Below are 27,865 nucleotides of genomic sequence, written 5' to 3' on the forward strand. Positions count from 1 at the left end.
GAAAAACCTATTTAAAATTTTTGATTTTTGATTTAATTTCAAGCTAAAAAGGTTAGATCCTAAGCAGGCTTACAGAAGCTTATTTATGCCTAATTTAAGCCATGAAAACTTAGTTTTACAAGAGTAAAGTTTAATTTTGGAGTTTTTTTAGCATTGGGGAAAAAATTCAAAGTTCAAAACTTTATTTTGAATTTTATAAGAACTTTTTGCTATTCTTGTCTTTTTTCTTAAAAACTGTTTTCTAAATTTACCTATTTTACTTTGACTGTCCAATATGTCAGAAATTCAAAAATGACACAAAATTACATTTTTTTAATGTTGAATTTTAGTTAAATAATTAAATAATTTGTCAAGGAAAATTACTACAAAGTTCTGACGCAGAAGCAAATTAGAAAATTTTGAAACCTTTTTCATCACTAGAACAACTTAAGAATTAGAAATCACAGCCCAATTCTATCAAATTTGAAATAACTTTGTTTAAGAACAAATTCAACATAAACTCATTTTAAAGTTAAGATAGGTAAGGTTTTAAAACATTTAAACGAAACGTGTTTAGAAAAATTTAGCAAAAAATTACGATTTCATCAAAAAAAGTATTGATTAACTCTTAATAGATTTAGATAACTGATTTTGGTTTTGAAATCTTACAAAAACTGATAAATCTTTGACAAACACCTAGGGTAGAATCTAATATTGGAATGTTTTCATAAAAATTTAGGAAATTTTGCTGATATTCATGATGTAACTTGACTTTTTTGTTGAGTAGAAATCTTCTTGAATATAAAATGAGCTAATTTTATATTTAAACAGTGAAAAAGTGAAAAATTTTCATTAGATTATGCAATTTAAATGAATGGTTTGTAATTTTCAAAAACATGACTATTCTGACAATTTTCCGAGTATTCGCAAGTTTTAGCAGATATCAGCAAAGTATATCATGAATCTTCAGAGTTGCGCTTATATTTGATTTTGTTTACCAACTATAAATATTCTTGGACAGAAAATGAGTTAAGTATAATTATAAAGTAAAAACATTAGAAATTTTTTGATAGATACTCATACTAAAATGAATGATTTGTATGATTTTTCTGAAATATGACTGTATTTGAACGTTTTAATGATTTCAGCAAAATTTGATCTTCAAACCACGTCATTTTCAACACTTTCCAAAAAATGATTTAGTTTTAGAAATTTGTCACCTTAAGTTTAACTTTCATGTTACAAAGTGACAAGAAACTCATTTTTCTGAAAAAGCTCATACCATTGTCTTAGCATGTTACCACAACCAATCAATTTTACTTTTATTCTAAAACTACACGTAACACACCATTGATATTTACAAAGTAGATGACGCGCTCCCAAAAAAAAATCCAAAAACATGAAATTTGTACACAGAAAAAAAATTGAATTTTTAAACCCTTTTCTTACATGGTACTTACACTGAAACAACAATTTTTTTTCCTTTCTGAAATCATTACAGACTCTATACCCAAAATAGGTTCATAGCATGAGAACTCTATAAAGTATGTTAATACATGAGGTTTACCAATCATCCCCTGATCATTTTCAACATCTACTGCTCCGACAAATGAAAAAAAAAGTTTCTTTTTTTATCGATATATATTTTTAAAAATTTAATTCTGTTATTCTGTTCATTTTGAGTTTATTTCAGAAAATAAACAAGACTGCTCATATCAGAGCAACGCTCTGAATGTTTGGACTGCCTCGTAATGTCTATTGACTAGCGGTCGTTGGTAAAGTTTTTAAAAAGAGAAGTTTTTTGCAGTTTGATTTTTTAACTCTCTTACTCCCTCACACAAAATTTAATATACTGAGTGATATTTTTTTAAAATAACCATATGTTTATCAATAAATACTTTATCATTGTTGTCAAAAGTCGTAACATAACATTTAGAATTATAAAACGAGGTGAATCATGGTTTTTAAATTGTTTTCAGGAAAAAATTTATTATTTTTCTGTTGAAAAAGAATTTGAAAGTTTATCGAATTATTCGGCACTCATTGATGGCTGGTGGCTGAGGGGAATCCTCTAAAAGTAGACAAGATCTAAGGGAAGAAAAATCCAACATTTTTGAATTATACGGGAATACGAGCAATCGAACTAATTTTCATACCTCCCACAGTATAAAACTGTGTATTGCTCAAAGAACCTAGGCAAAAAATTGTGACTGCAGCAGATGCACCAGCAAGGTTGTCCACAGAGATATAATTTCTTCAGAAAAAAAAGAACCGGTTGCCGCCGAGAATCGGCAACGAGTGGATAGAATGCTCAACGGCTACCTTAAACCAACTTTCTGCTAAATACTGCACGCCGATTTTCCCGTGTCAATCTTACTGTTTGCTCTTCCCATTAAGCACTTGGGCCATTCTGAATAATGCGCCGCCTCTCCAGCACAGACAAAACTGATTTGTTACAAATACATGTTAAACATACTGGTCATATGAATCTTAACCCAACATTACTCTCGATATACTCAACCGTGGAAACAATCAATTATTTGAAACGCATTGATTAAATTCTTCTTCTTCTGCAAATTAGTTGAAAAATTTTATACACAGAGACGAAATGAATCTTTGCATAGTTTGCGATGAGCAAAATAAGACAGAACAATAAAGAGCGTAATAAGTTGACGGTGAAAAAAAAATAGCAGCAAATTTTCAAAAAAAAATCGAAATTTTCTAAATTAGTTTAAAAAACTTATTGAATTACGATCCCGTCATTTTCTGACCCTTAGAGTTAAGAAAAACTTACTTGACAAAATTACACTAAGGGTGGCTGGCTATTTTGGGCTCTGACAACTACACCGACTAAAGTTCAGCAGAAAAATAGTAGTCAGACAAATATAACAAACAAATTAAAACAAACACATCCCGACCGGATTCGGACGCTATATCCACGTTAAACGGGCCGTATTGCCTATACAAACTGAATATTCTGCTTGTAAAAGTGAGAAATCAATTTTCTATACCGTCGTGAATTGCAAAACCGTCAAGAAACTTACATCTTTTTTCTATCTTTTCGAGAGCAAAATTTTCGATTTAAATTGAAAGCACCAGCGGACTTAACGGGGGCGGACCCCCCTCTCAGGAATCAACCCCCCGCCGACCCAAAGAGTCTCTCAATTGTACTAATTTGAGATATTCAATTTTGGTTGACGGACCTTAAAATTTTTCTAAAGCGCCTTCGCGCCAAAATTTACTAATTTTGAGGGCGAAACGCGCGCCAAAAAACGCAACTTTTTTAGTCAAAACTTTCCAAAACGTGCATAAAAACGCCTTTTTTGGCCTTTGCTTTCAAAATTTTTAAGAACTATGTCAGCTCTGATGATGCGCCGACGTAGTATTGTCTCCCGGGTTAAGATTTTTACAAGTATTTTTGAGACCCAAACAGTTGAACGATGACTGAAATTTCAAAAATTACAACAGTTTTTCACTTGAGGGATCAAAAGCAAAAACTATTTTTGATTTTTTTTAAAAAGCTCATCAAAGTTTTTTAAAAAACACAATGTGACTGCTTTGTAAAATTCAACAAAACTTAAACAAATTTTAAAATCAAACGAGAAGAAGGGTTTTTGTGAGATGAAAAATTAATCTATTGATTCAAAAAGAAGAAATTTGCTTGTGTATGTGTGAGCGTGTGTATGTGTATGTGTGTGTGTGTGTGTGGGTGTTTCTCATAGGATAAAACTCCAAACTCCTCCTAGGATAAAAATAAAAACAAATCTGAAGTTTTACTTGAATGTGAATATGGGTACGAGGAGTGCTATAGTCTATTTGGTTCGTTGAAAAATGGCAGCAAGGAGTAAACATCGATGTAGAGACTTCTGCGTTAATTTTGTAGTTCATTTCTCATAGAAGTTTAGAAATGAGCACTTGCATTTAATGAATAATTTTATTTTTTTCACACTTATTTAAGACCAACTATACTTTTTTTTTCTTACAAATGACTGAGATAAATGTTAAATTTTGAATTGCACGCACTTTCTTGCAAATTAGTAGCATTTTTAACCCTTTTTTACTTATTTAACTATTACATGTAATTTTGTACCGTTTCAGCGAGCTAAATCAGATTTAAAAATGAGATTGACAAATAAAAATTCGAAAAAAAAAATAAAAACAACTTGAAAAATAAATTTTCTTAAACAATTAACAAAAAGCCTGACTTAGATGCGTGAAAATCCCCTTCGTTCATTAACACTTATGAAAAAGTCTTCCAAAGTTGGAACCGTTCCGGTCTTTTTACGGGGCTCGATCCTCATTTTTAGGATCAGCAGCCGGGCGGGCCCAACCTGACTTTCAGAAGAGATCACAACTTTCACAGACAGTGTGACTTCAGCAGTGCTGGGCAAATCTAGAGAGCCAAGTGTGCCCTCCTTTCTGCAGCTAGAGTCAGCCAAATCGAAATTCTAGAATTGGCACTAGCCAAGGGACTAAAATTTGACTTTTTAAAACTCACGTAGACCATTCAGTTAGTGGTCCAACAACTAGTATAGTTTATGTGATAGCCTTAAAGTGTCAACAACACAAATTTCTACAGAGAGGCAAAGCGGAGCTTCGCATCATTTAGGATACCACGCCAAAATAGCAGTGGCATCTAGCAGACAGAAAAAAATTGGCCACTAATCTAAAATAAATGAAAAAAAAAACTTTCAAAAACCAAAACTTGCAAAAATTCGAAATGTTTTCTGGAATCAAGTTTTTTTTTCGCATCAAACACGTCCAGAAACGCAAAAAAAGCACCTATCGAAAACTAAAAAATGAAAAAAATGCAAAAAAAAATCTGCATCTGAGCCGACGAAGATTCAATAAATTCCCGTAGAACCAAAAATATAATCATTGTCAAGAAAAATTTTGAACTATGAGTTTTATTCTAAGAACTTTAGCAACTTGTTTGATCCGGAACGAAGCAAAAAATATGCTTCCCTTAAAATGACTCCAAATTACTAAGCCGATAAAATATAAGCCGGAATCATTTGCACCGAAGATACTTTTTAAGCGAAAAAAAAACATCAAAATGTACGAAGTGAAGGCTTGTAAAATTAAAAACTGCAGAAGCATCTCAAAATACTGAAACAACTACATTGAAAACCGCAATCAAAAAAAGTCAACTCTATGATGTGACAATTTAGCGAAAAAACAAAAGGAAACAAAGTACAGGCCGACAATTTTTGGAAAGGAAAATTTCCACTTAGAAAAAAGAACAGTTCCTGATCAGGTTCGAACCCACGGTTTCAACCGTCCCAGGCGTATATTTCACATAGAGCCTCAGTGCTGGACACGCATAGAGTTTTGAATTCATTTTGAACCAGGACACAAGTTCAAATGAAAAATTTTATCACGTTTAAGTTCTTTGAATTTCAAGATTTTTTAAGAGTTTTTTTGAAGTTTTTTCAATAAAAAATTTTGAGTCATATCTAAACTTTTTTGATTCTGCTCAAGTTTCAGAAATTTAAAGTTAGTTATTGAAACAAGTTTATCTCGTTACCTTTCAATGTTACCTTCACGCTTGCGCTATACGATACAGGTGTTTATCATCATTTTAACAAAGGAATTGAATTGAATTTAAAGACATCATTGGTCAAACGCCAAAAAAATCAAATTTGAACGTGAACAAAACTTTCCAGCGAAAAATTAAAAAATCATCGCGACTTATGTAAGTAGTGACTCTTTGTTCAGTTACAAAAAAATGGTATCGAGAAAACTAAACAGGCAGATTTTAATACCAGTAATTCGAATTTTGTTATAATATATTACTAAAATAGGTCAAGAGGGTAGCTGAAAAAATTGTTCGGTTGTCAGGGAATGCTGCCTCGTAGGTAAACCTTCCTCGCATACTTGTACACAGAAGCGAAGTTCCACTTCGCATGCACAAGCAAAATTATGACTGATAACGCAACTGGGAAAAAATGAATGATTAAAACTTCCTTTGTTTAACCTAACGACAATTCAGAAAAACCGTACCGTTACGTTAAATAAAAATCATTCCAATAATTCTGAATTTATTTGAGTTTTTCCTTTTTTTGCCAACTTTTGAAAAAAAATATCCGGATTAAAAGCAAATGTGCCCACTCCCAGAAAATCATTAGTGTCATTTAATATCACTACTAGCCGTGTTTTTTTGGCATATTGTGTACTTTCAAGCAAGACAAAAATTACAATTTCAGGTTGCACCATATTGATGTTTTTTTAGTTCCTCCTGATAAAATGATTGCAAAAGAGTAAACTATTTTGATTAATCCTCATTTAAACCCATGCATAAAACAACAAGTCGAGGGCAATTTTTTGGGCAGTAAGAAAATGCAAGACTTAATGTCAATGCCATCCAAAAATTGTTCCGTTCATGCCGTTCTCCTCATTTCAACTCAGTTTGCACGTTAAAAACATCGAGTATCAAAAATTAAATATTAGTTATCTTTCGTTCCAGCAACCAGCAAATTATTCACCAAATGCATCAAACAAAAGCAACGATTTATTGTCTGAAAAGTCAGAACTAAAGTAATTCCTAAAATCTTCACCATTTATAACAATCAACACAACAAATTAACACGGTCGAAGATTTCAGCTATTGCAAATCTATAAACTAAATTAGCAAAATCAACAAGGTTATCAATAAATTTTACATAAAAGACGATGATGTTTGTTTGCAGATGAAACTAATTCATTTAGAATTTGATTGTGAGAAGCTCTGTTAGACGATTTCAAGCTTCAAAAACAACAAGTTATATTTTTGGAAAGCTAGTGATCTGATCACCAAGTAATTGCTTATTGCACGCTAAACTACGAAGCTGATTTGCCCACTGAAATTGATCAAGAATGAAAACAAGTCTCGATTATATTTTTACAGAAATGTTGATCGTGAGCAATCGGCCAAATGGACGTTAGGCAAAGAATGTTATTAGATTCGCACCAAGATGAGCGGATGAGCCTGATATGGAATGATGCACGGACCATTGAGCTCAATAAATTATAGTTGAAAAATTGTATCAAAGCAACAACGATATTCGATTTTTTGCTCACAAACCGTATATGTACTACTTGTTCAACACAACAAAAACTCAGAAAAAGATCTAAAGGCACCATAATTTTGATTTAGCAGGTGGTTAATGTAAAGCACACCGTTGGAAAAACAACAACAAATATCATGGCATTTAATTAACTAAATAATTACTATATGTACTGTAAGTCAACCAAAAAATCAGATCAGTACGTTGTATTGTTGTACGGAGAGATCGAGTTCTCAAATTTGATTGGTTGATCAATGTACCAAATTTGATTGGCTCAAAATTTTCATTTAGTTTTGAAAGCAGCTGATTGAACGACCTGGCTCTCCAATATAATTGAAGATTGATCGTTTTTAGGATGATGCGATTGGCTGATTGAGTTTTTTCTCGACCTTGATTGGTTCAGGTGGCGACTGCGCATCATGGCTGAATAAGTTATGGCGGCACCAGCTCACTAACTGTGTGAGGTTGGCGTTTGGTTATGAGTTTGGTTATGATTGTGATTTGCGTTCGGTATGTTTGCAATCTGAGTTTGGGTGGCCAACGGGTTTAGGGGGTTGCTCATCATTTTGGGCCGGATGAGGTTGATGACGGCGTTGCAGTACTGAATGAAGGGTTCAGGTTGACTCTGGATATTTACTGTATAGCCACATTCATTATCCACAGTAGCGTAGAACTCTGAAAACGAGAACAAAAATAACACATGCGAAGCTTAATAATTAGCTTTAAAGACTGCATTGCCAACATTGCCTTCATAAACTGTGATCGATTTAAATTTGCTTGCATTTATATTCGTATTAATCAAATTCATTAGAACTATTAATAAACTTTTAGAGCATTCAACAGAAACTCGAAGAAGCATAGTTCACTCACTTGCTACATTCGGTCTTTTGAGCAGTAGTGCCGCCTGGTCCCAAGTATCGTGTGCAGTGATCAAGTGTTGGGAGTAGTCCACGTAATTCTCAAACACAGCATACATATCCATAGGAATGTGCACCTGGCCCACTGATCCTGTGGCCGACCCGCCCTGAGCATTGTTGCCGCTTCCATTGCTTCCGAACGAGGCCACACTCTGAGTCGGAGACTCCGGTTCCAGTCTTCCTCCGTTGCTGCTACTGTGCCCGCCATTGATCTTTCGCTGAAACGAACCAGTTATTTACTGAATTGCGAAAAAATTGCGGCACGTATGGCTTTTATTTTAACTTTTTCAGCTTCGCTTATAAGCCCTGAATATAAGTGGCGTGAGTGCCAATGAAATCTTTTTATTGCACCAAAGAAACAGTAAGGATTCGGACGATCAGTCATGACCCAGGATTATTGGACTTCATGCGCCGGAGTATTTTTTTATATTTACTCGCAAAAGATCCTCACTAAAATGAAATTTAGATTATCAGGGACAAACTAGAATGATAAGCTGATTTTTGCTGCAGGTAACTTACGTCTTTGATGAAATCGTTGAGTGTTCCCACGGAGCGCACAGTTTGCTCTTTGCGCACGTTGAAGGCCTGCATCTCGAAATACCCCCTGATCTTCATCAGCAGCACACACACTATGTCTATCCTGTCCTGATTCAGAGCCGCACTCTGATACTTCACGTTCAACTTCATCGCCACACTGAACAAAACACTTATTCATTCATCAAAATTCAGCCACAAGGAACAAGCCAACCAAGGCCCATCCTATTCCATGTCACCTCATACTGTGCGATTTTGCAAATAAGTTAGTTCTAGTCAAATTACCCAGCTTCAATTGCCAAATATGAACCACATTCACGCCAACTTATCCACACCATGTTATACCTATCTTTTGCATACACATACTTTCAGTAAAACGTTACATTATATATTGGGACCAAAAACACCTAAGCCCCTTCCTATATTGCAAAAGCAGGTCCCTAATTCAAACAAAAATACGCTATGAAGTGGGGTTCAAATTGCTTGAACCGTCGATCCTCAATATTAATGGAGACGGAATATTTTGTTTTGTTTTTGATCAACCGATATAAGAGTCAGTAAAAAAAGAGATCAGACAGGATAAACTTATAGTGAAATGTTCTATTGATTCGGTTGTAATTTGAGTTCAGATTTGTCAGGTTATCATCAGGTTAATAGTAATCAGCACAGCACTGCATGAATTTAGAGTAGTAATTGTACCAATCACTTCGATTCGAGTAATGATTGTTTGATAAACTATTTTGTATATATGGTATGACACCATCATGACTTTTGTCATGCTTTTATCTTACATTCTCAATTATTCAGTCCTCCAATCGAAACAGTAAAGCGGCATGTTTTCTCAATTTAATGTAACTTGTAGTATAACTAGTGTTCTGCAGTTCAATCAAAATGGCTGCCTTTTGATTTGCATTTTGCATCTAAATCTAATTCACTTTACCATCTTACCAAGCTTTGTTTGCCATTTTATCTAATTAGGTCGCTGCTGTTTCGCTGTCATGAGTGAAACTGGGTGACCTTAGCTTCTTTTTTGCACATTGAAAAAAATTGATGTCATTCGGAAAAGAGAAGAAAACGGTATTTCAATTGCGCATCATTATTTGTCTTTTACGGACCTTAGTCTAGTCTGATTTAGTGCATCAATTCTTAAAACCCTAACTAATATCTCACTTTTACAAATCATTCTGGTAAAAGCATCCAAAGTGCAAAAATTAGAAAAATCGAGAAAGCAAGCCGAAAACTAACATAACAGAAAATCGAAAAATTAATTTAAATAATAAAACAGCGACTGAAAAAACTTGGATCAATTGCCCATTGTTTTAGGCTTATTTTGCAACTAGTTAATTATTTCAAGTAGACACGACGTTACAACTATTTTAAAAAAGACAAATTGTATGCAATTAAAATCAGATGTTGAAAGATCAATTGAAAATGTCCATGTTCATATTGTACTGAATGAAAAGCACGTGATGATAGATGAAGAAAACAATAGGCAGACTGTCAAAAATTAAAGTGACATTAAATTAGCAAGAATGCATTTTAAAATGGTTCGAAATGAACTAATGGATATCTCTTGATAGACTCTCTAGAACTTGACGGATTATTGCGTCTATCTTTGGATGGTTTTTAGAGTTATTACATATAAGGTCATATATGTTTCGACGAAAAAAAAATTTAATTGTACAAACTTATTTCAGCTCCGCGTAATTATACAAACTATAAACAAGGATAGCCGGTTACTGCGCATTTAGCACAGAATGTTCCGACCAGTCTTAAAAAATTTTTAAAAAAATTCTTCAAAATATGGTCGTTTTTTCGAGGTGATGTGAACAAAAAAAACAGAGGATTAGGTATATTCGATATTCATAATAAACTAAGCAAATTGAAAAAATTTTTGTAGAAAAACGAGAAAACGAAAAACATCACCTTTTGTTTTGACGTCACCTTTTGTTTCAATGCGTATTGCGTATCTTTTTTGATTGAAAATATCGCAGTTTGTTTGTCTCCAAATAATGGCAAATACTGTCAAATTGGGGCAAATAAAATGTAATAGCCGAGTACTGACAAACAAATAGTGTAATAGTACCAAGTGTAATAGAGGAGTACTGACTTGATGATGCCTTTGATCTCCTTGGAGGTGAATATGTGGTATGCCCTGTGCACGTCATTCGAGTGGAGACATGCAGTGGCATAGGAGATGTAGTAGATCACCGCCTGGGCATAATCCAGACTGGACTGCAGTGTCTTCGCACACTACAAACAGAACAGACATGAGATGGACAAAAGATTGACAAAGATACAAATTACTGTGACTTTAACTGATTAAAACATCTCACCCGACCTAAGAAACTACGAATTATCTTCCTCCCCATAAAACAATCATTTTAACTGATTTTCGTTCCTATCTTATTGTTACTAGAGCATAAGCAAAATATCATTAAAACCATAACTTCATTACTGTTTGATGCTCAAAATAATCGAAGCACCTTATGGCGGCCTCATAAAATTTGAACCTCCAAATCAATACACGATCAATCTTATCTTAAGTGCCATGTCATGCATTTATATTAAACCGATACACACTTGTTATCGCATACTAAACTACCATGACCAATTTGATTGCACCAATCTGAATGAGCAGTACTCTTCAAGTAGAGTTAGAATTACAGTTAATGTTAGTATTAGTTGACATTTGAATGCGAGGTGTGAAGTTTGCCAACTATGTATCTCTGTCACAATAAACCCATTTATGTTGCATGTATTTGTAATTTGAGTTGTAATAAAGGCTACGTGGCTTACCGTATCTGCTTTCTTCTTGTATATCTTGGCCTGCTCGATGTAGAACGACTTCCTGAAAAAGTCTGCGGTAAACACGGCGGGAAGTGGCATCACTAACTGTTTGAACTTATTGTTGAACTTACTGGTTTTGAGGAAAAATAATACAAATTATAATTATGAAGGCTTCTGGCCACTTTTTTCAACTATGACGAGAATTTTGGTTTCGATATGGAGTGTTGCAAGTTAATTAAAATAAAACTATAATGAATTGTAAAAGAGATTCACAAATTTTTTCTTAATTGCGTCTTTTTGGGCAGGTGCATTTGCGTCATTTTTCAGATTTTGCACCCACTACAAAACTCAACTTTGATTTCAGTGCTGGTCTCAATTACCAGTTGGCCGCTTCTTAATTTAATCTCGTTACATAAATTGGACGCAAATGCGAGGGAGCGACTGAAAGGATTACTTCCTAAGTTCCTTTTCGGCACTTCAAAGCGCTTCACCGTCATACAGCAAGTCTAACACTCAAAATGTCTTACGTCAACAAAGTTCTGCTTTAATGCACCTAATGATGTCAAATGATAAATTTATTATACTCGGTCTGAATGATGATACAAGATGAAGCATAAAAAAATAATAATACCTCAAACCAAACTGCATATATATTTTGTATAAAACTTAAGATCATCAAGAGCAAGTTGAGCATACAAATTGCAACCCGTTTGTTTCATAGTGCAAATAGAGCTCAAAGAAATCAATTGTGCAGCAGCAGGGGTAAATTTCACCAGCGTTAAGTTTTTCGCAGCAAATTTTAGACAGCAACTTCCTTTTTTTTCAATCTGTGTTGAGCTAATTGAAAAAATCAATTTTTATAAAGGTCCAGAATTCTAAATTAAGGTAATCGTTCAAGTTTTGGCAGTTTTAACGAGAAAATCAATTTAGAAAGCAGTTAACTCAGTTTCATCGTAAGATTAAGTATAGCCAACAGACCGTTGGAAAAGATTCAATGAACGCAAGTAAACCAAAAAAAAATGACTTGTGTTGTTTTTCAAAAAACGTTGACTTTCGAATTTCAACGAAAGAAATAGATGCACTTAAAAATCTTTGAATTTCTACAACAGTTTATGAACAATTTCTTGATAAAATTAACTCAATTTGAGAAAAATGGATTAATTAGTAAAATTTGAATTTTGCTCGTCGCTGACTTTTACACTAAACTTGCTGTTTTATAGTGCAGTTTGCCTTCCTTTTAACAAAAGAAATGAACTTAAAAATTAAACCGCTTCATTTAGAGCATTTATTACGTTCATCGACTCTAAATATGTTGATAAAAATGAACTACTTACAGCCCGGTGAGCTCTTGTGCTTGTGCGCTTGTTGAGTTTCCAGGCGTGCTTGGCTGAACAGCAGAGGCAGTGTCCAAGGAATTAGGAGTCACTGGCGGGGCGTGGGGACCGGGCGTTCCTGCTTGGGTTGCGGCCTGCGGCATACTTCTATTTGCTAGATTATTGCTGCCACCATTGGAAGATCGCGCACCAAACAGACGGCTGTTTCCGACCGAGTCCTCTGAGGCCATCTCGGATCCACTGAAATTGCTAAAAACCAAAACAAAGATAAACTAAGAAATAAAATTTACAAAAAACTTAGGTCATCGAGCAGGAAATTTCGGCAAGTTGGGCGATGAACTTTTAAATTAAATAAGGACAGGATGGTAATTCAATATCAATCTATGATTCCAGAAAAGTGTTGCCATCTCAAACACGAGTCCATCGCTTCTATGAAATGAAGTTAGGCTACTAAGTTACGAATAACGTGTTTTTCAAGAGAAAAATGATACACTAGAATGAAGTGATTAAAAAGGCAGAAAATGCAGATTGACATAAGATCGATTACTTTTCAACAACTTTTTATCATTGATGTTGCAAAAAAATGTCATCTCATCTCAATTCGTTTGAACCTACTTTATGAAACCAGTACCTGTTACTGAAGGAATCATTATCCTGACTGGGAAACATTGGCGAGGCAGAGGCGGCCATATTGACCCCAGAATGCCCTCCAACTCCACCCGCACTATGTGCCGAAGACACTCCTGACACCGATGACGAAGAGACACTTCCGGGATTCATGGATACCTCAGCAGTCTCCGGAGGAATTGGTTCTTGCCTGAAATTACACCGCTGACTATCGCAACTGATGATGGAACTAGGGGCCCAGCTGAAAGCTGGAGAGACCTGTTTGATTATTTTAATATTGATTATTTTAAAATTGTTTTAAAATTTCAGGTTTCTCAAGTCGATAGCGCCCTTCCTACGCAAAAAAAGTGAAAGAGAAGCTTATGCATTCATTATGCAAATCTGGATGGGTAGTTTTTGAAGAAATCGAAAAAGTTTGAAAAAATGGCCTAAAAACCGAAAAATTGACTATTCCTAAGTGTATAGCTCTTCCCCTAGACAAATTAGGGATGAGCCGTTTGTGTAGGGGGGGTTCCTACAACCTGGTCTATCGATTAAACCCTTAATCCCAAATCTGGACGGGTAGTTTTTGAGGAAATCGGAAAGATTTGAAAAAAAGGCCAAAAAAGTCAAAAAAGTGACTTTTCCTAAGTCTATAGCTCTTCCCCTAGGCAAGTTAAGGACCAGCCGCTTGTGCGGGGGAGTTTACTACAACCTGGTCTATCGATTAAACCCTTAATTCCAAATCTGGATGGGTAGTTTTTGAGGAAATCGATAATTTCCGAAAAAATAGGCAAAAAAATCAAAAAAGTGACTTTTCCTAAGTCTATAGCTCTTCCCCTAAGCAAATTAGTGACCAGCCGCTTGGGCAGGGGAGTTTCCTACAACCTGGTCCATCGATTAAACCCTTAATCCCAAATCTGGATGGGTAGTTTTTGAAGAAATCGAAAAAGTTTGAAAAAATGGCCTAAAAACCGAAAAATTGACTATTCCTAAGTGTATAGCTCTTCCCCTAGACAAATTAGGGACAAGCTTGTGTAGGGGGTTCCTACAACCTGGTCTATCGATTAAACCCTAAATTCCAAATCTGGACGGGTAGTTTTTGAGGAAATCGGAAAGATTTGAAAAAAGGCCAAAAAAGTCAAAAAAGTGACTTTTCCTAAGTCTATAGCTCTTCCCCTAGGCAAGTTAAGGACCAGCCGCTTGTGCGGGGGAGTTTCCTACAACCTGGTCTATCGATTGAACCCTTAATTCCAAATCTGGATGGGTAGTTTTTGAGGAAATCGATAATTTCCGAAGAAATAGGCAAAAAAATCAAAAAAGTGACTTTTCCTAAGTCTATAGCTCTTCCCCTAAGCAAATTAGGGACCAGCCGCTTGTGCATGGGAGTTTCCTACAACCTGGTCTATCGATTAAACCCTTAATCCCAAATCTGGACGGGTAGTTTTTGAAGAAATCGAAAAAGTTTGAAAAAATGGTCTAAAAACCGAAAAATTGACTATTCCTAAGTGTATAGCTCTTCCCCTAGTTAAATTAGGGACAAGCTTGTGTAGGGGGTTCCTAGAACCTGGTCTATCGATTAAACCCTAAATTCCAAATCTGGACGGGTAGTTTTTGAGGAAATCGGAAAGATTTGAAAAAAGGCCAAAAAAGTCAAAAAAGTGACTTTTCCTAAGTCTATAGCTCTTCCCCTAGGCAAGTTAAGGACCAGCCGCTTGTGCGGGGGAGTTTCCTACAACCTGGTCTATCGATTGAACCCTTAATTCCAAATCTGGATGGGTAGTTTTTGAGGAAATCGATAATTTCCGAAGAAATAGGCAAAAAAATCAAAAAAGTGACTTTTCCTAAGTCTATAGCTCTTCCCCTAAGCAAATTAGGGACCAGCCGCTTGTGCATGGGAGTTTCCTACAACCTGGTCTATCGATTAAACCCTTAATCCCAAATCTGGACGGGTAGTTTTTGAGGAAATCGAAAATTTCCGAAAAAATGGGCAAAAAGTGAAAAAAGTACCGAGTTGTGAAGCTTTTCTAAGACCGTAGGGGGTGGGGTAGGGTAAAAATTGCCCTAAATTTCATGCAGGCAGGTAGGTGAAACGCTACTGAATCCATTGGTACCACTTTTATGAGAATCTGACGGGTAGTTTTTTGGGAAAGCGAATTTTTCGAAAAAGGGTCTCAAAAAAAAAAAAAAAAAAAAAACCAGATCTCATCTGGAAAAAAAAACGTTTTCATAATACCTGTTTAATAAATCAAACAGGAATTATAGAATATTAGAATGAATGGTTTTTGCTCGATAGGTTTTATTAAAATTTAATCAAAACGGGAGCCATAAAACAGAAAAACAACCTGGTTTTAATTGACTTTCAAGTGTAACCAGGAGCAGTTGCAAACCCTTTACAATTCAAAAATCGCGAACAAGGTAGAAAAATCAGACATTGTAATAAATTCAACTGTTTAAAAAATATAGCTTACTTATCCCGTTTTCTACTCTTTTTAGAATCGCTTCTGTCTTTCGAAGAGCCGGCGCGTTTATGTTTCTTCTTCGAGCCACTTTCAGTTGCCGTCTCTCTCGGAGCAGCATGTGAGATTGTGGGAACTCCGTTCTCTTCAGACATCATTTCGTCCTTAACTTCATCACTGATTTGAGGTCTATCTGGAACAACCAACTTCCTCAAATCTAACGCGAACATTAGTTTAGGGATCTTTCTACCAGTTTCGTCTTCTTCAAAAACAGTCTCCTTTAACAAACGAGACGTCTCTTTCCTAGTCTTCGAGTTAGAAGCAGCTGCTGATGCTTTACTATTGCTCGATTTCGACTTCTTCCCTCCTTTCGCGTGTACAGAAACGTCCGTTTTTCTAACGTCGCTTGTTTCGGTGGTTTTCGTTTTTCCTTTCTTGGATTTCTCTTCCTTTGGGTGATCATTATTGGAATTAGTTGGCTCTTTAGCTACAGTGGAGCCAGTGTTTGCTGATGATCGAGGAGTGATGATATTTTTGACACAACCTTTTACTTTGTTAGGCGATATCAAAGGCATGAGTGATGAAACATGCGGTGTATTTCCACTGACATTGCTGGCAGTATTGTCTTGATTTTGTTGCTTCTTCGAGCTAGTTTTACTAAATGGATGAACTGATGCTATTTTGTCTTTATTCTTAGCTGCTATTGCTGCTGTATGTTCTCTTCTCGTGGCCACGATCTTAATCGGAGGCGATGGCGGCCTAGCTTCAATTGATTCTTCTTTCGGTACTGGTGTCGTAGTATTTGGCTTTTTACTTTCACTAGCTTGGTCCGTGTTAAATGATGCTTCTGGGATTTTCTTTGCACTTATAGTACTTTTCTTGCCATTCGAGTCTGCTTCTGTCGATTTGGCTGCTCTAGATCGCGATCCTGCTGAATTTGACCCCGTATTTCGAACATTTGCTGTTTTACTCTTCACTGGCGATGGAGAAGTGGATAATTGCCGGACTCCAAACGACGCTAGACTCCAAGAAGGTCTAGATCCCTTGGCCGGATTCTTATTCGGGGTTGACTCCGAAGCGGAGCTCGATGGTGGCTCCTCGGATGGTGTCTTAATCGGCGGACTCGGTAGCGACTCGGGTTCTGATTTCAAGCTTTGGTCTGCGGCTGGGTTGGACTGCGAGGCAGCGATGCTCGTTTTACTCGGTTCCTCATTTTTAGTCAGGGCGTTCTCCTCAGTGTGGTCTTTATGCGCTTCGTCTTCGGATTGAGAGCTACCGCCTTCATCACTGGACGAGGACGATGACGAAGAGGATGAACCATCGTGCACCTGACCATCATCATCACTATCTATTTCACTATCTGGTTCTTCTTTTGGTAGTTTATTGCTTTCCCTGTAAAAATAACTTTTAAAGGTTCGGTCATTGAACAGAAGGGCCTAGAATACAGCCAAAATGCATGATTTTTTTTGGGCCCTGGACCTCCTTCATGTACCTTAACATAAGTATTAGAAGAACTTTTTGACCATTTTTATTTTAGTCGTTGTTTCGTGGCCACAGCAAGAAAACTGACTCACGGTTGTTCTGCTTTTACATGTGATTGCGACTTCGAAGTGGACTGTCTTGCATGATCAGTGGTGGCATTGTCTCGTAGCGGTAATGTCTCATTGGCAGCATTAGAGTGTTTTACTTGCGACTGTTGAGCTGCAAAGGCTACTTCCTACACAATGACAAAACTTTAAAACATAGCCAATAGACAGTTGGAAAAGAGTCATTGAACGCAAGGAAACAGAAAAAAAAAAGATGTTATTAAAAACTTAACCATTCGAATTTCTAAGTTTAAAGTATATGGCCTTAAAGCTTTTTAAATTTCAAAATAAAACTCATGATTGACACATTTGAGAAAATTAATTCAATTTGAGAAAACTGGATTAATAGGTAAAATTTTCATTAAGCTGGGAAATCTGAAGACTTAAATCCACTTTTGAAACTAGAAGACCATCACGATTATCGAGATCTTTACGCTTTTGCTGTTCGATGGTAACGAACTGAATTTATAAAGAAATCGAAAGTCAAACCATGAAAAATCAAATTAGCGTGAAACAAGACTTTTCCTGAAAAAAAAACAATCATCATTACTTATATAAGAAGCATCACAACATTGCTTAACTCTTAATTACACTTGTTGTAAGTACAAGCTGAAAGAGCGATCTAAAAAACTTTAATCTCACGATATAAAAATGATTAACGATCGTGCTTAAATTTCTTCAAACTTTTTGTAAGAAAATTTTTTCAGAGAATACTTCTAAAAACTTTTATAGACATTTTTAAGAAATGACTTAACTTTAGCCACTTATAAGCTACTGACCTTAGCGGCATGCTGTCTTCTCAATGCAGGAGTGTTGCCCTTGACTGCTGCATGGGGCGGTTCTTCCAGCTGAGGGGAGGCAGGCGGAGGTGCGTAGAGTGCGGAAGGCGACACCACAGATGACTCATCCTCTTCGTCCCCTGTCAACACCACCTCCTTTCCCCCATTGCTGCTTCCACTTCTACACGAGTTATCAAGGCTAAAATTGCAGCAGATTAAATACATACTTCACATGGACAAATTCTGGTTTGAACTTCAGTCGTTCAACCGTTGCTTTAGACCGTAGCATTTAGTTACCAAGAAAATTTAGTTCAAAACTGTCTCAGAGGTGAAACGAAGCTCTTACGCAAAACATTACAAACGCAGCATGGCAAGCAAGCGGACAAAAAATAAGACGAAATTCACAAAGTCGAAAAAAAATTATATAAAAGGCTGAAAAAATCGATCTACCAAAAATTTCATACGTTCGTATCAAGTTCACTTTGAGGAAAACATGACACGAAAGCCAAACCTTGTAAACTGCAGCGGACTTGCGATTTAAGCCAGCAATAATATGATTGCTGGAAACCATCACTACTGGAGCTCCACAATGCACATTAAACTGTTAATACTATGCAGCAAATGTGCTTAACATTACTGGATTTGAAAAAGTGGATTAGAAAAAAGTAAACTGGTACTGAAATAAGCAAGCTTGCATTTAAGAAAATGACATTACAACTCCCCCTTAGCCTAAAATGCTACCAAAACTTTGAGTATACCGTGTCCTAGTGTGCATGGAGGACAGCGATGTACGTTTTTTTTTTACTGTTCAGCAATTTGAACATAAAAAATTCGGCTTACTTAGCTTCCAATCAAAGAAGCTGATAGCTTCAGCAAAAAAGAAAGAACAAGGAAACCGAAAAAAATATTGATTAATATATTTTAAAATTGTTTTAATTTTCGAACCAGGAGCCCAGATAAAGCTCAAGATACCGGTTTGATAATTTTTGATTTTAAATTCTGACGCGGGATGAACTAGCTAATTTGAAAATAGGGAATTGGGCTTCACCCAAACCTTATTTGTTTCTCAGAGTTTTTTTTTGCAGAAATTGACAAATTCCAACAGACAACATTTTTCGTACTTGTTTTACGGTGAAGCCTCTTATGCACTGCGGCTTGCCACAAGCCGTTGCCTTGATTAAACCCTTGATATCAGATGCAGCAGCTAGTTTTCGAGAAGCACTTTTCCTAGAGCTACGACTTTTTGTGTAAACAAAATTGGGTATGGCCATTTAAACAGGGAGGCTTCTCACTTATCCTATCCATTAAACCTAAAACTACAGATTTCAGTGGGTAGTTTTAAAACCAAAAAAATTGGTCAAATATTCCTCAGTTTTTTGAAGACTGTAGAATGGGAGGTATGGTAAAAAAAGAGACTAAAGGAATATGCAGACACATGGGAGTGAGCAGTTTTTCCAATTGTAGCACTTTTTTAAAAATCAACTAGCGTTTAACGCACCTCCGGTGCTTCGAAACTTTTCGACAACTCGTGAAAAACCGCATATATTGGAAACAACATCTGCAAAATTTTAGTGTACTCTGACTGCACCCAATTACAGGGTTGGTAATTTCGAACTTTTTAATTTTTTCAAATTCCCATTTTAAAAGCGTCATCTCGAAAACTTAATGGGCCTCTGGAGAACTTTGGAGACCAGATTTGCAACCACTGAGAGTCCCTGAGAGCACCCTACTATAGGGTTAGGAGTTCCCTAAGTTTCCCAAAAAAAAAATTGAAAAAAAAAACGTCTTATCTCGGAAACTAAAAGGATTTGAGCATTCATAACATAGGCGCTACGCGCAATACACCGAAGGCATAGAAACTGAAGCAAAAACCAAACAGCTTGAACAACTAATAATTGAAGAATAACAGTTCTAGAACAAAAAATCGTACTAATACATGTATACACCAAAATTTTGCTATATCGAGAAAGAGCCTGAAATAACAGTTCTAGAACTAAAAATCGTACTAACACATGTATAGGTTAAATTTTTGATATATCAACGAAGATCATAAAATAACACTTCTAGAACTAAAAATCGTACTAACACATGTATACACCAAAAATTTACTATATTGACAAAGAGCCTGAAATAACAGTTCGTGAGCTAAAAATCGTACGAACACATGTATACACCAAAATTTTGCTATATTGGCAAAGATCATGAAATAACAGTTCGAGAGCTAAAAATCGTACTAACACATGTATAAGTCAAATTTTTGCTATATTGACAAAGATCATGGAATAACAGTTCTAGAGCTAAAAATCGTACTAACACATGTATACACCAAAATTTTGCTATATTGACAAAGATCATGGAATAACAGTTCGAGAACTAAAAATGGTACTACTACATGTATACAATAAAATTTTGATATATTGACAAAGATCATGAAATAACAGTTCGAGAACTAAAAATCGTAATAACACATGTATACACTAAAATTTTGATATATTGACATAGATCATAAAATAACAGTTCGAGAACTAAAAATGGTACTAACACATGTATACGCTAAAATATTGCTATATTGACGAAGAGCCTGAAATAACAATTCTAGAGCTAAAATCGTACTAACACATGTATACACCAATATTTTGCTATATCGACAAAGAGCCTGAATAAACGTTGTAGAACTAAAAATCTTACTAACACATATATACACCAAAATTTTGCTATATTGACAAAGAGCCTGAAATATTGACAAAGGACCTGAAATAACAATCGTAGAACTAAATGTCGTACTTACGCATTGTAGATCAATTTCTATAGCTATAATAAAATACAAAAGATTGTGTTTGTATGTGTAGCAAAACGCCTCCTGTTTTACACCTAATACAAGTATACATAGACCAGTTAATTGAAACTACAGTGTACCTATTACAAGTATACACAGATCAGTTAAACTAAAGAAACTGTGTACCTAATACAAGTATACACGATCAGTTGATTGAAACTACAGTGTACCTAATACAAGTATACACAGCAGTTGAAATAGAAAAACTGTGTACCTAATACAAGTATACACAGACCAGTTGATTGAAACTACAGTGTACCTAATACAAGTATACACAGCAGTTGAAAAAAAACTGTGTACCTAATACAAGTATACACAGACCAGTTGATTGAAACTACAGTGTACCTAATACAAGTATACACAGCAGTTGAAATAGAAAAACTGTGTACCTAATACAAGTATACACAGATCAGTTGATTGAAACTACAGTGTACCTAATACAAGTATACACAGCAGTTGAAATAGAAAAACTGTGTACCTAATACAAGTATACACAGACCAGTTGATTGAAACTACAGTGTACCTAATACAAGTATACACAAAAGTTGAAATAGAATAACTGTGTACCTAATACAAGTATACACAGATCAGTTGATTGAAACTACAGTGTACCTAATAAAAGTATACACAGCAGTTGAAAAAAACTGTACTTAATACAAGTATACACAGACCAGTTGATTGAAACTACAGTGTACCTAATACAAGTATACACAAAAGTTGAAATAGAATAACTGTGTACCTAATACAAGTATACACAGATCAATTGATTGAAACTACAGTGTACCTAATACAAGTATACACAGCAGTTGAAAAAAAACTGTGTACCTAATACAAGTATACACAGACCAGTTGAGCTGCTGGCAGAAAATCATACAGTCACTAGCTAAAACTTTGTAACCACCTGTTCAGAATGGCAAGGGAAGAATTGAAAATGTTTTTTTTAAGAATTAAGGTGTAAAATTTATTGGTCGTACATTAAAACAGATTGTAAATTCTTAAAACACGTAGTCCAAAATGCTCGTACTCTTCGACGTGACCTGCATTGTCAACTGTGACCCTCTAAGAGAATGAATAATGCAGTAATGGTTATTTGTCGACACTTGACAACAGACAACATTTTAAAAAAAAACCCCGTTACACGATACCATAACACCTTGACTAAAGTCTTCGGTGTAATTAAGTGGCAAGATTTGAGACGCCAGGGTGTACGCTGACAATAAGGTTGTATCTTCATCGAGTTGGTAGTTTCAAATGTTTTGAATTTCTTTGTAGATAAGTTCTTTGAGAAATTTTGAAAAAATCAAAAAAAGTTCCATCTCAAAAACAACAAAGAATTGAGCAGTCATATTTGGAGGCAAGATTCGCAATCCTTGAGAGTAGTCAGACAGGACCTTACTACAGGGTTGGGAATTTCAGATTTTGCGAAATCACAAAAAACGTCATTTCTCAAAAACTAAAAGGATTTGAACAGTCATATTTGGAGACAAGAGTTTTAACTCCTTAGAGTACTCTGACAGGAATAACTACAGGGTTGAGAAAATCACAAAAAACGTCATTTCTCAAAAACTAAAAGGATTTGAACAGTCATATTTGGAGACAAGAGTTTTAACTCCTTAGAGTACTCTGACAGGAATAACTACAGGGTTGAGAATTTCAGATTTTTAAAAAATCATAATAATTTAAGTTTTCTGAAAATTTTTGAAAAAATCACAAAAAACGTCATATCACGAAAACTACAAGGATTTGAGCAGTCATATTTGGAGGCAAGACTCGCAATCCTTAATAGTACTCTGACAGTACCCAACTGCAGGGTTGGAAACTTCAAGTTTTGTAAATTATTTAGTTATTTGAAATTTCTGAAAATTTTGGAAAAAATCTCAAAAATCGTCTTATCTCGTTAACTAAAATGATTCGGGCATTTAAAATTGGATGCCAAATTCGCAACCCCTAATTCGATATTGGGCTGCTTAATTTAAACTCGTCAAAATTACCACTAAAATCAAATTGGAAAATCGAAAAAAAATTCTTAACCATTGCAATATACGATATAGCTTAAACATGCAATAATAATACGTTGAAAAAGCTTACACATGGCGAGATAGTGAAGCCCGCATTTAAATATACAATAGATAGATAAAGTAGCTTTCCAGAAAAACAATTGGTTGAGAAAATAGAAAAAAAATTTCAAAGCATTTAAAAAAAACGATCTCCTACACTTTCATAATGCCTGTTTTTATCAGACAGGAACTTTGAAGAAAATTATAAAACAAAAAACCCTAAACCCTGGAATATCAAGAATCTTTTACACAGAAGCAAAGTTGCACTTCGCATACACAAGCAAAAATATGACCGATAACGCTACTGAGAAAAACTGAATAAGTAAAACTTTGAGTCTACAAAATTTCTGAAGTGACGCACGCCAATTATGAGTCTACATAATTTCTAAGTGACGCAAGCCAATTATGACATATTGGCAGTACCAGTCAACGTGAAAAAAAAACTACCAACTAACATACCTCAATTTAAAGTTTCTCAATAGAGCGGACGCATTTTAGCGAGTATACGAAAAATTTCATTAAAAACATCCGACCCTGCCCAGGTTCGAACCATCTTTCTTAGTTGCTGGTCTCAGTACCTACCTCTACGCTACAGATCCATGAGAACTTAAAGCTAAAGTGCTATTTGTAATATAATAGTCTGTGATAATATCCTTAGCATTAGCTATACTTAATAGCTGGTTATTGATCAAAATGAACACTTTCAAAGTGAACAAGTTTTGTCGCAACAATATTTGCGACTTAGGTCGGAAAAAAAGAAAGTTCATAATACAACATAAGCTTTGCTTGTGTAATGAAAATCATTTCTTTTTTAAGCATTCGCTTAATATCCCCTGACATGAAACAAACCTTTTTTGAGATACAACACAAGATAACGGAACAGTCGAAAAAAATCGAAAAATTGAAAAAACTAAATCTATCAAAATGAATCAGACTAGTTTTAAAACAGAAGCACGCCAAGACAAAAGAGGGCAAAAATAGCATCGGAAGAAAATTTTACCGAGTGGTAACAAAACAAAAAATACCATAGCAGAAACCCTTTGAGCCGAAAAAAGTCCAGGCTTGTAAAGTTAATAAGTCCCCCTGGCACTCGAAACAAAGACACTCACGCAATTTTTTTCGCTCGTCGAATGAAGCAATACGAGGCCAATAAGCCGATATTATATATGCCGAAACCAATCAAGCTGAAAAAAAATGATGTCATGAAAAACTTGAATTAAGTTTCTATTATGATTTTAGCAACTTGTGCAATCTACAAGTGAGCATACAAATTACGTTGAAACTGCTCAAAATTAGACCACTCAGCCAATAAAACATAAGTCGAACGCATTTGGGCAGAAAAAAATTTAAGCGAAAACAATAATATTAAGAAAAAAACGCTAAGTCAAGAATTTAAAAACAGCAGAAGTAAATCAAAACACTAAGAGCAATGAGCAATATCTATGATGTGGCAACTAAGCCGACAAAGCATAAGCAGACAAAAAGCCGACAAAACTTAAGCAGACAAAAAAGCCGAACTTTTTTTTGAAACTGAACATTTCCCGTTTGAAAAAAAGGATCTTTAGATTCGAACCTAGGATCGTAGCCGTCCTAAGCGTATTCGTTACCTCCAGACGAAAAGTGCGAGACAAAAACTGAATTTATTATAAACTGAACGTAAAATTACCATTTGATTTTTTTTTACCATTCTGAGAACAAAGTTGTTTATGGGAAAAAGTCCAGTACCCAATTGCAACTCCCTTGCTTATCGCAAAGGTAAAAAAAAAGTACTGACTGATTGGAGGTATCTGCTGAAGACGATGAATCAGACAATCGTCCATGCTTGCTGTCCTCTTCTTCTCCATCGCCACATCCTCCTTCTGGTTGTATGTGCAGCTCCTGTTGTCCCTCAGCCGGCAATGGAGTGGGTACAAATTCATCCCCCGTCACATCACCAAGAGAAGAGTGAGAACTCTGTATCAAAATGAACAACACAAAATATTTCAGTAAGTGACTATTGTCGAAGCAAATGGATACAAACTTCATGAATGTCCAAACAGCATAGCATGGAAAGTTGTATTAAAATTCCGAATGCTCACTTAGTTGTTTAGCCGAATACTTGAAAATAATCGATCACATTCAAAATTGCAAAGATAATTTGTGGACAAACTCTTTTCATTAAACAAATTTTCGAAAACAAGCACAAAATAATCGTGATATCCGTACGCTCAGTAAAAGAATATTAGTGCTAAAGACTATACATGTTTTCTGATGTTAAAATTAGCTTTTATTAGTGACTACAGTTACTCATCACGAAGAAAAACTGTTGTTTTCCTAAATACTAATTGATATCCGTATGAGTACTAACCGGAAGTAAAAGTGATTCAAGGTCGAATGGCTCGTTGGTTTGGTTGTTGTTCGGCTCATTTGCTCCAAAGCTCAGAGACGACCCAACAGAAAATGGCAAAATAGGGTCTGGCGTCTTCAGAGATTCCACTTCCTAAAAAAAGATGAAATTCTTGAATAACCATATCAATCATACATTTCCGAGCCAGAACTTTTTGACAACTTTATGCGCTTACAAGGACAAACACAAGTTGCTGGTATTCTCCAATTTCTGAGTCGTGGTGGAAAGTTAGCCAATAAATAATTTCAGAACTTCTCGCGAGTAATTCTCAGAAAAACGTTCAGTGATTTAGCCAGAACACCAATTTGCTTCGAATTTAAGGTGCCTTCCAAAAGCAAAATTAACAGCAGCGAAGTAGACATTCACACCACTTGCAATACAACACAAACATAGCATGACAAACTAGCACACATATGGAGACGAAAGCCGCAAAATGTCAAAAAAAAGCTAGATCTACTAAAATTGAATAAGAAAATTGGAAGTTAAACTTGCATCAAAACAAAACTTACGAAGCGGTTACAGAGCGCACAATTTATGAGCAGACACTCACCAAAAAAAAAAAACTTTTAAAAAATATTAAACTACCGACTCAAAAGAAACACACTAGAAACTTGTTTCGCTCATCTAAAGTCGCAATATGAGGCCACTCCATCAGGCATAAACTCGATCAGGTATAAACCGAAAAACTTTTGAGCCGAGTAAACAAAAAAACGAGGAATAACGAAAACACGGAAATTTTACGTAACCTAGTTAAATTTAAAACCAAAGTTGGGAATTTAGAACCAACATAAAAAAAGAAATATTGGCACAGAGGCCAAGTTGCAACTTCGCAAACATAGCCAACAGGCAGTTGGAAAATAGCCAATGAACGCATGTAAACAGAAAAAAAATACTGTCTTGTTTTTTGAAAAAGCCTCAAACTTCGAATTTGAAAGAAAAATAGATACCCTTAAAGCTCGTTGAAATCCTAGAACAGTTTATGATTGGCATTTTTTTGATAAAAATAACCCAATTTGAGAAAACTGCATCAATATGTAAAATTTTTATTTCGTTGAGAAATCTGAAAAATGAAATGAATTTTACACTTTTGCTGTTCGGAAGTCGAGCTTGCCTTCCTTTTATTAAAGGAAATGAACTGAACTTAAAAAAATTCGAAAGTCAAACACCGAAAAAGTAAAAACAAAAAAATCATCGCGACCGGTATCAAATTTCTAGCTTGCAAAAAACAGGTCCCGGATGGATTCGAACTACAAGCCTTTGTCATCATAAAAGATGCGTAACCTCTATGCCAGATGTGCTGGAGGGTTGCTTGAATTTATCATGAAGCAATTTGAAACACGAGTAACATTTTTACGAACATTAACTTCTGAACATTATTTACAGGAAAAAAGTAACCGGGTGCATCAGCCTTGGTAATCTCGAGGGTTAATAGTGCATGCTGATAGTGAAACTACAAAAACAGTGGCTCTTTTCCACTCCATTCCCACATTTGAATTTCAAGTCCCCCCAGATTTGAATTTCAAGTTTGTTTAACTGTTTTATTGTTGCATGGTGAACAAACCAACAGTTGATAATAGATTTTGTCTTCACTCTTTACATCGTAATATCACGCATTTAGCCGTTATATCTCGTAAAACAACAATGAAAGCGGAAATTTTGAAATTTGGGGGAAACCGGAAACTTTTTGTGAACTAATACTCGACGAGCTAGTAAACGATGCATACCAGTTTATAATTGGTTCCGAAATTTTTACCTTGAATATTTCTTCAACACGCATCATCCTGGGATTATTCGCCATCAGATTCTGTGCCCTCATTCTTTCCAATTCGTTCACATTCGTGTATGCTGTTGCTCCATTTGCATCTGAACTCATTCTGCTCACTAAGGGCGATGCATTTTGGGCAGGAGACGAAGGCTTAGCTCTCGCCATCGGAGCTACTCTGGCCATAGGCGGGTCAGTCTTCAAATGCTTGGATTTGTCATGCACTTTAAGAGGGCTGCGCCTGCCTCCGCATATCGAAGGCTTCCAATGAGATCCAGAAGAGCAACTATTTTGAGTGGTGTTCGGATCCTGTTGGTTCTGGACGTTGGATCCGTGGTTCCCAGGAGTACCTCTAGGAGAGGAAATACTCCTTGGGGAATCGGATGCATAATTGCTACCAATTCTGGATGCCGAATAAACTGCCGAGTTGGTGGAACACTCATCCGGTTCCGTTTTTAAGGGAACACCACTTTCAGTGTCTCCATGATCTTCATGGTTGCTAGCTGATCCAGATATTCTGGGTATTTTGTTCGAGTGATCTTCTCCGTAAGGCGAATCACGTCCGTGTTTCAGTCCACCCAAGGATTTCCGAGGCGAACGATGCCTAAACAATTAAACTTGAAATCAAGATTGCATCGCAAGCACGAGGTATTTTCCCAAACGCATATTTAACACATAGGCGATGCGGAACTTCGCACCACTTGCGATACAACACAAACAATTAAAAAAAACATTTAAAATGAAGAAATAGGTGAACCAGAAATCTCATAATCAGTTCTTTCTATTGAACCCTT

At 35.6% G+C, this 27,865-nt stretch overlaps 1 protein-coding gene across 1 annotated transcript in view; it reads right to left on the reverse strand.

Moving 5' to 3' along the window:
• Positions 1–6,404: 6,404 nt before the first annotated feature.
• Positions 6,405–27,865, reverse strand: part of LOC134842903 (AF4/FMR2 family member lilli-like) — a 237,569-nt gene continuing 216,108 nt past the window's right edge. Inside the window, exons 6-18 of the mRNA XM_063859428.1 lie at positions 27,063–27,675; positions 25,271–25,402; positions 24,698–24,876; positions 18,031–18,229; positions 17,240–17,382; positions 15,678–17,057; positions 13,232–13,417; positions 12,601–12,849; positions 11,276–11,327; positions 10,587–10,729; positions 8,462–8,636; positions 7,896–8,160; positions 6,405–7,700 (exon numbers count right to left, since the gene is read on the reverse strand). Coding sequence (XP_063715498.1) covers positions 7,477–7,700; positions 7,896–8,160; positions 8,462–8,636; positions 10,587–10,729; positions 11,276–11,327; positions 12,601–12,849; positions 13,232–13,417; positions 15,678–17,057; positions 17,240–17,382; positions 18,031–18,229; positions 24,698–24,876; positions 25,271–25,402; positions 27,063–27,675 — 3,940 coding nt within the window. The 3' untranslated portion in view covers positions 6,405–7,476. The remainder of the gene's footprint in view (positions 7,701–7,895; positions 8,161–8,461; positions 8,637–10,586; positions 10,730–11,275; positions 11,328–12,600; positions 12,850–13,231; positions 13,418–15,677; positions 17,058–17,239; positions 17,383–18,030; positions 18,230–24,697; positions 24,877–25,270; positions 25,403–27,062; positions 27,676–27,865) is intronic.

This window comes from Symsagittifera roscoffensis, chromosome 1 (assembly GCF_963678635.1).
Source record: "Symsagittifera roscoffensis chromosome 1, txSymRosc1.1, whole genome shotgun sequence".
Taxonomy (NCBI): Eukaryota; Metazoa; Xenacoelomorpha; order Acoela; family Convolutidae; genus Symsagittifera; species Symsagittifera roscoffensis.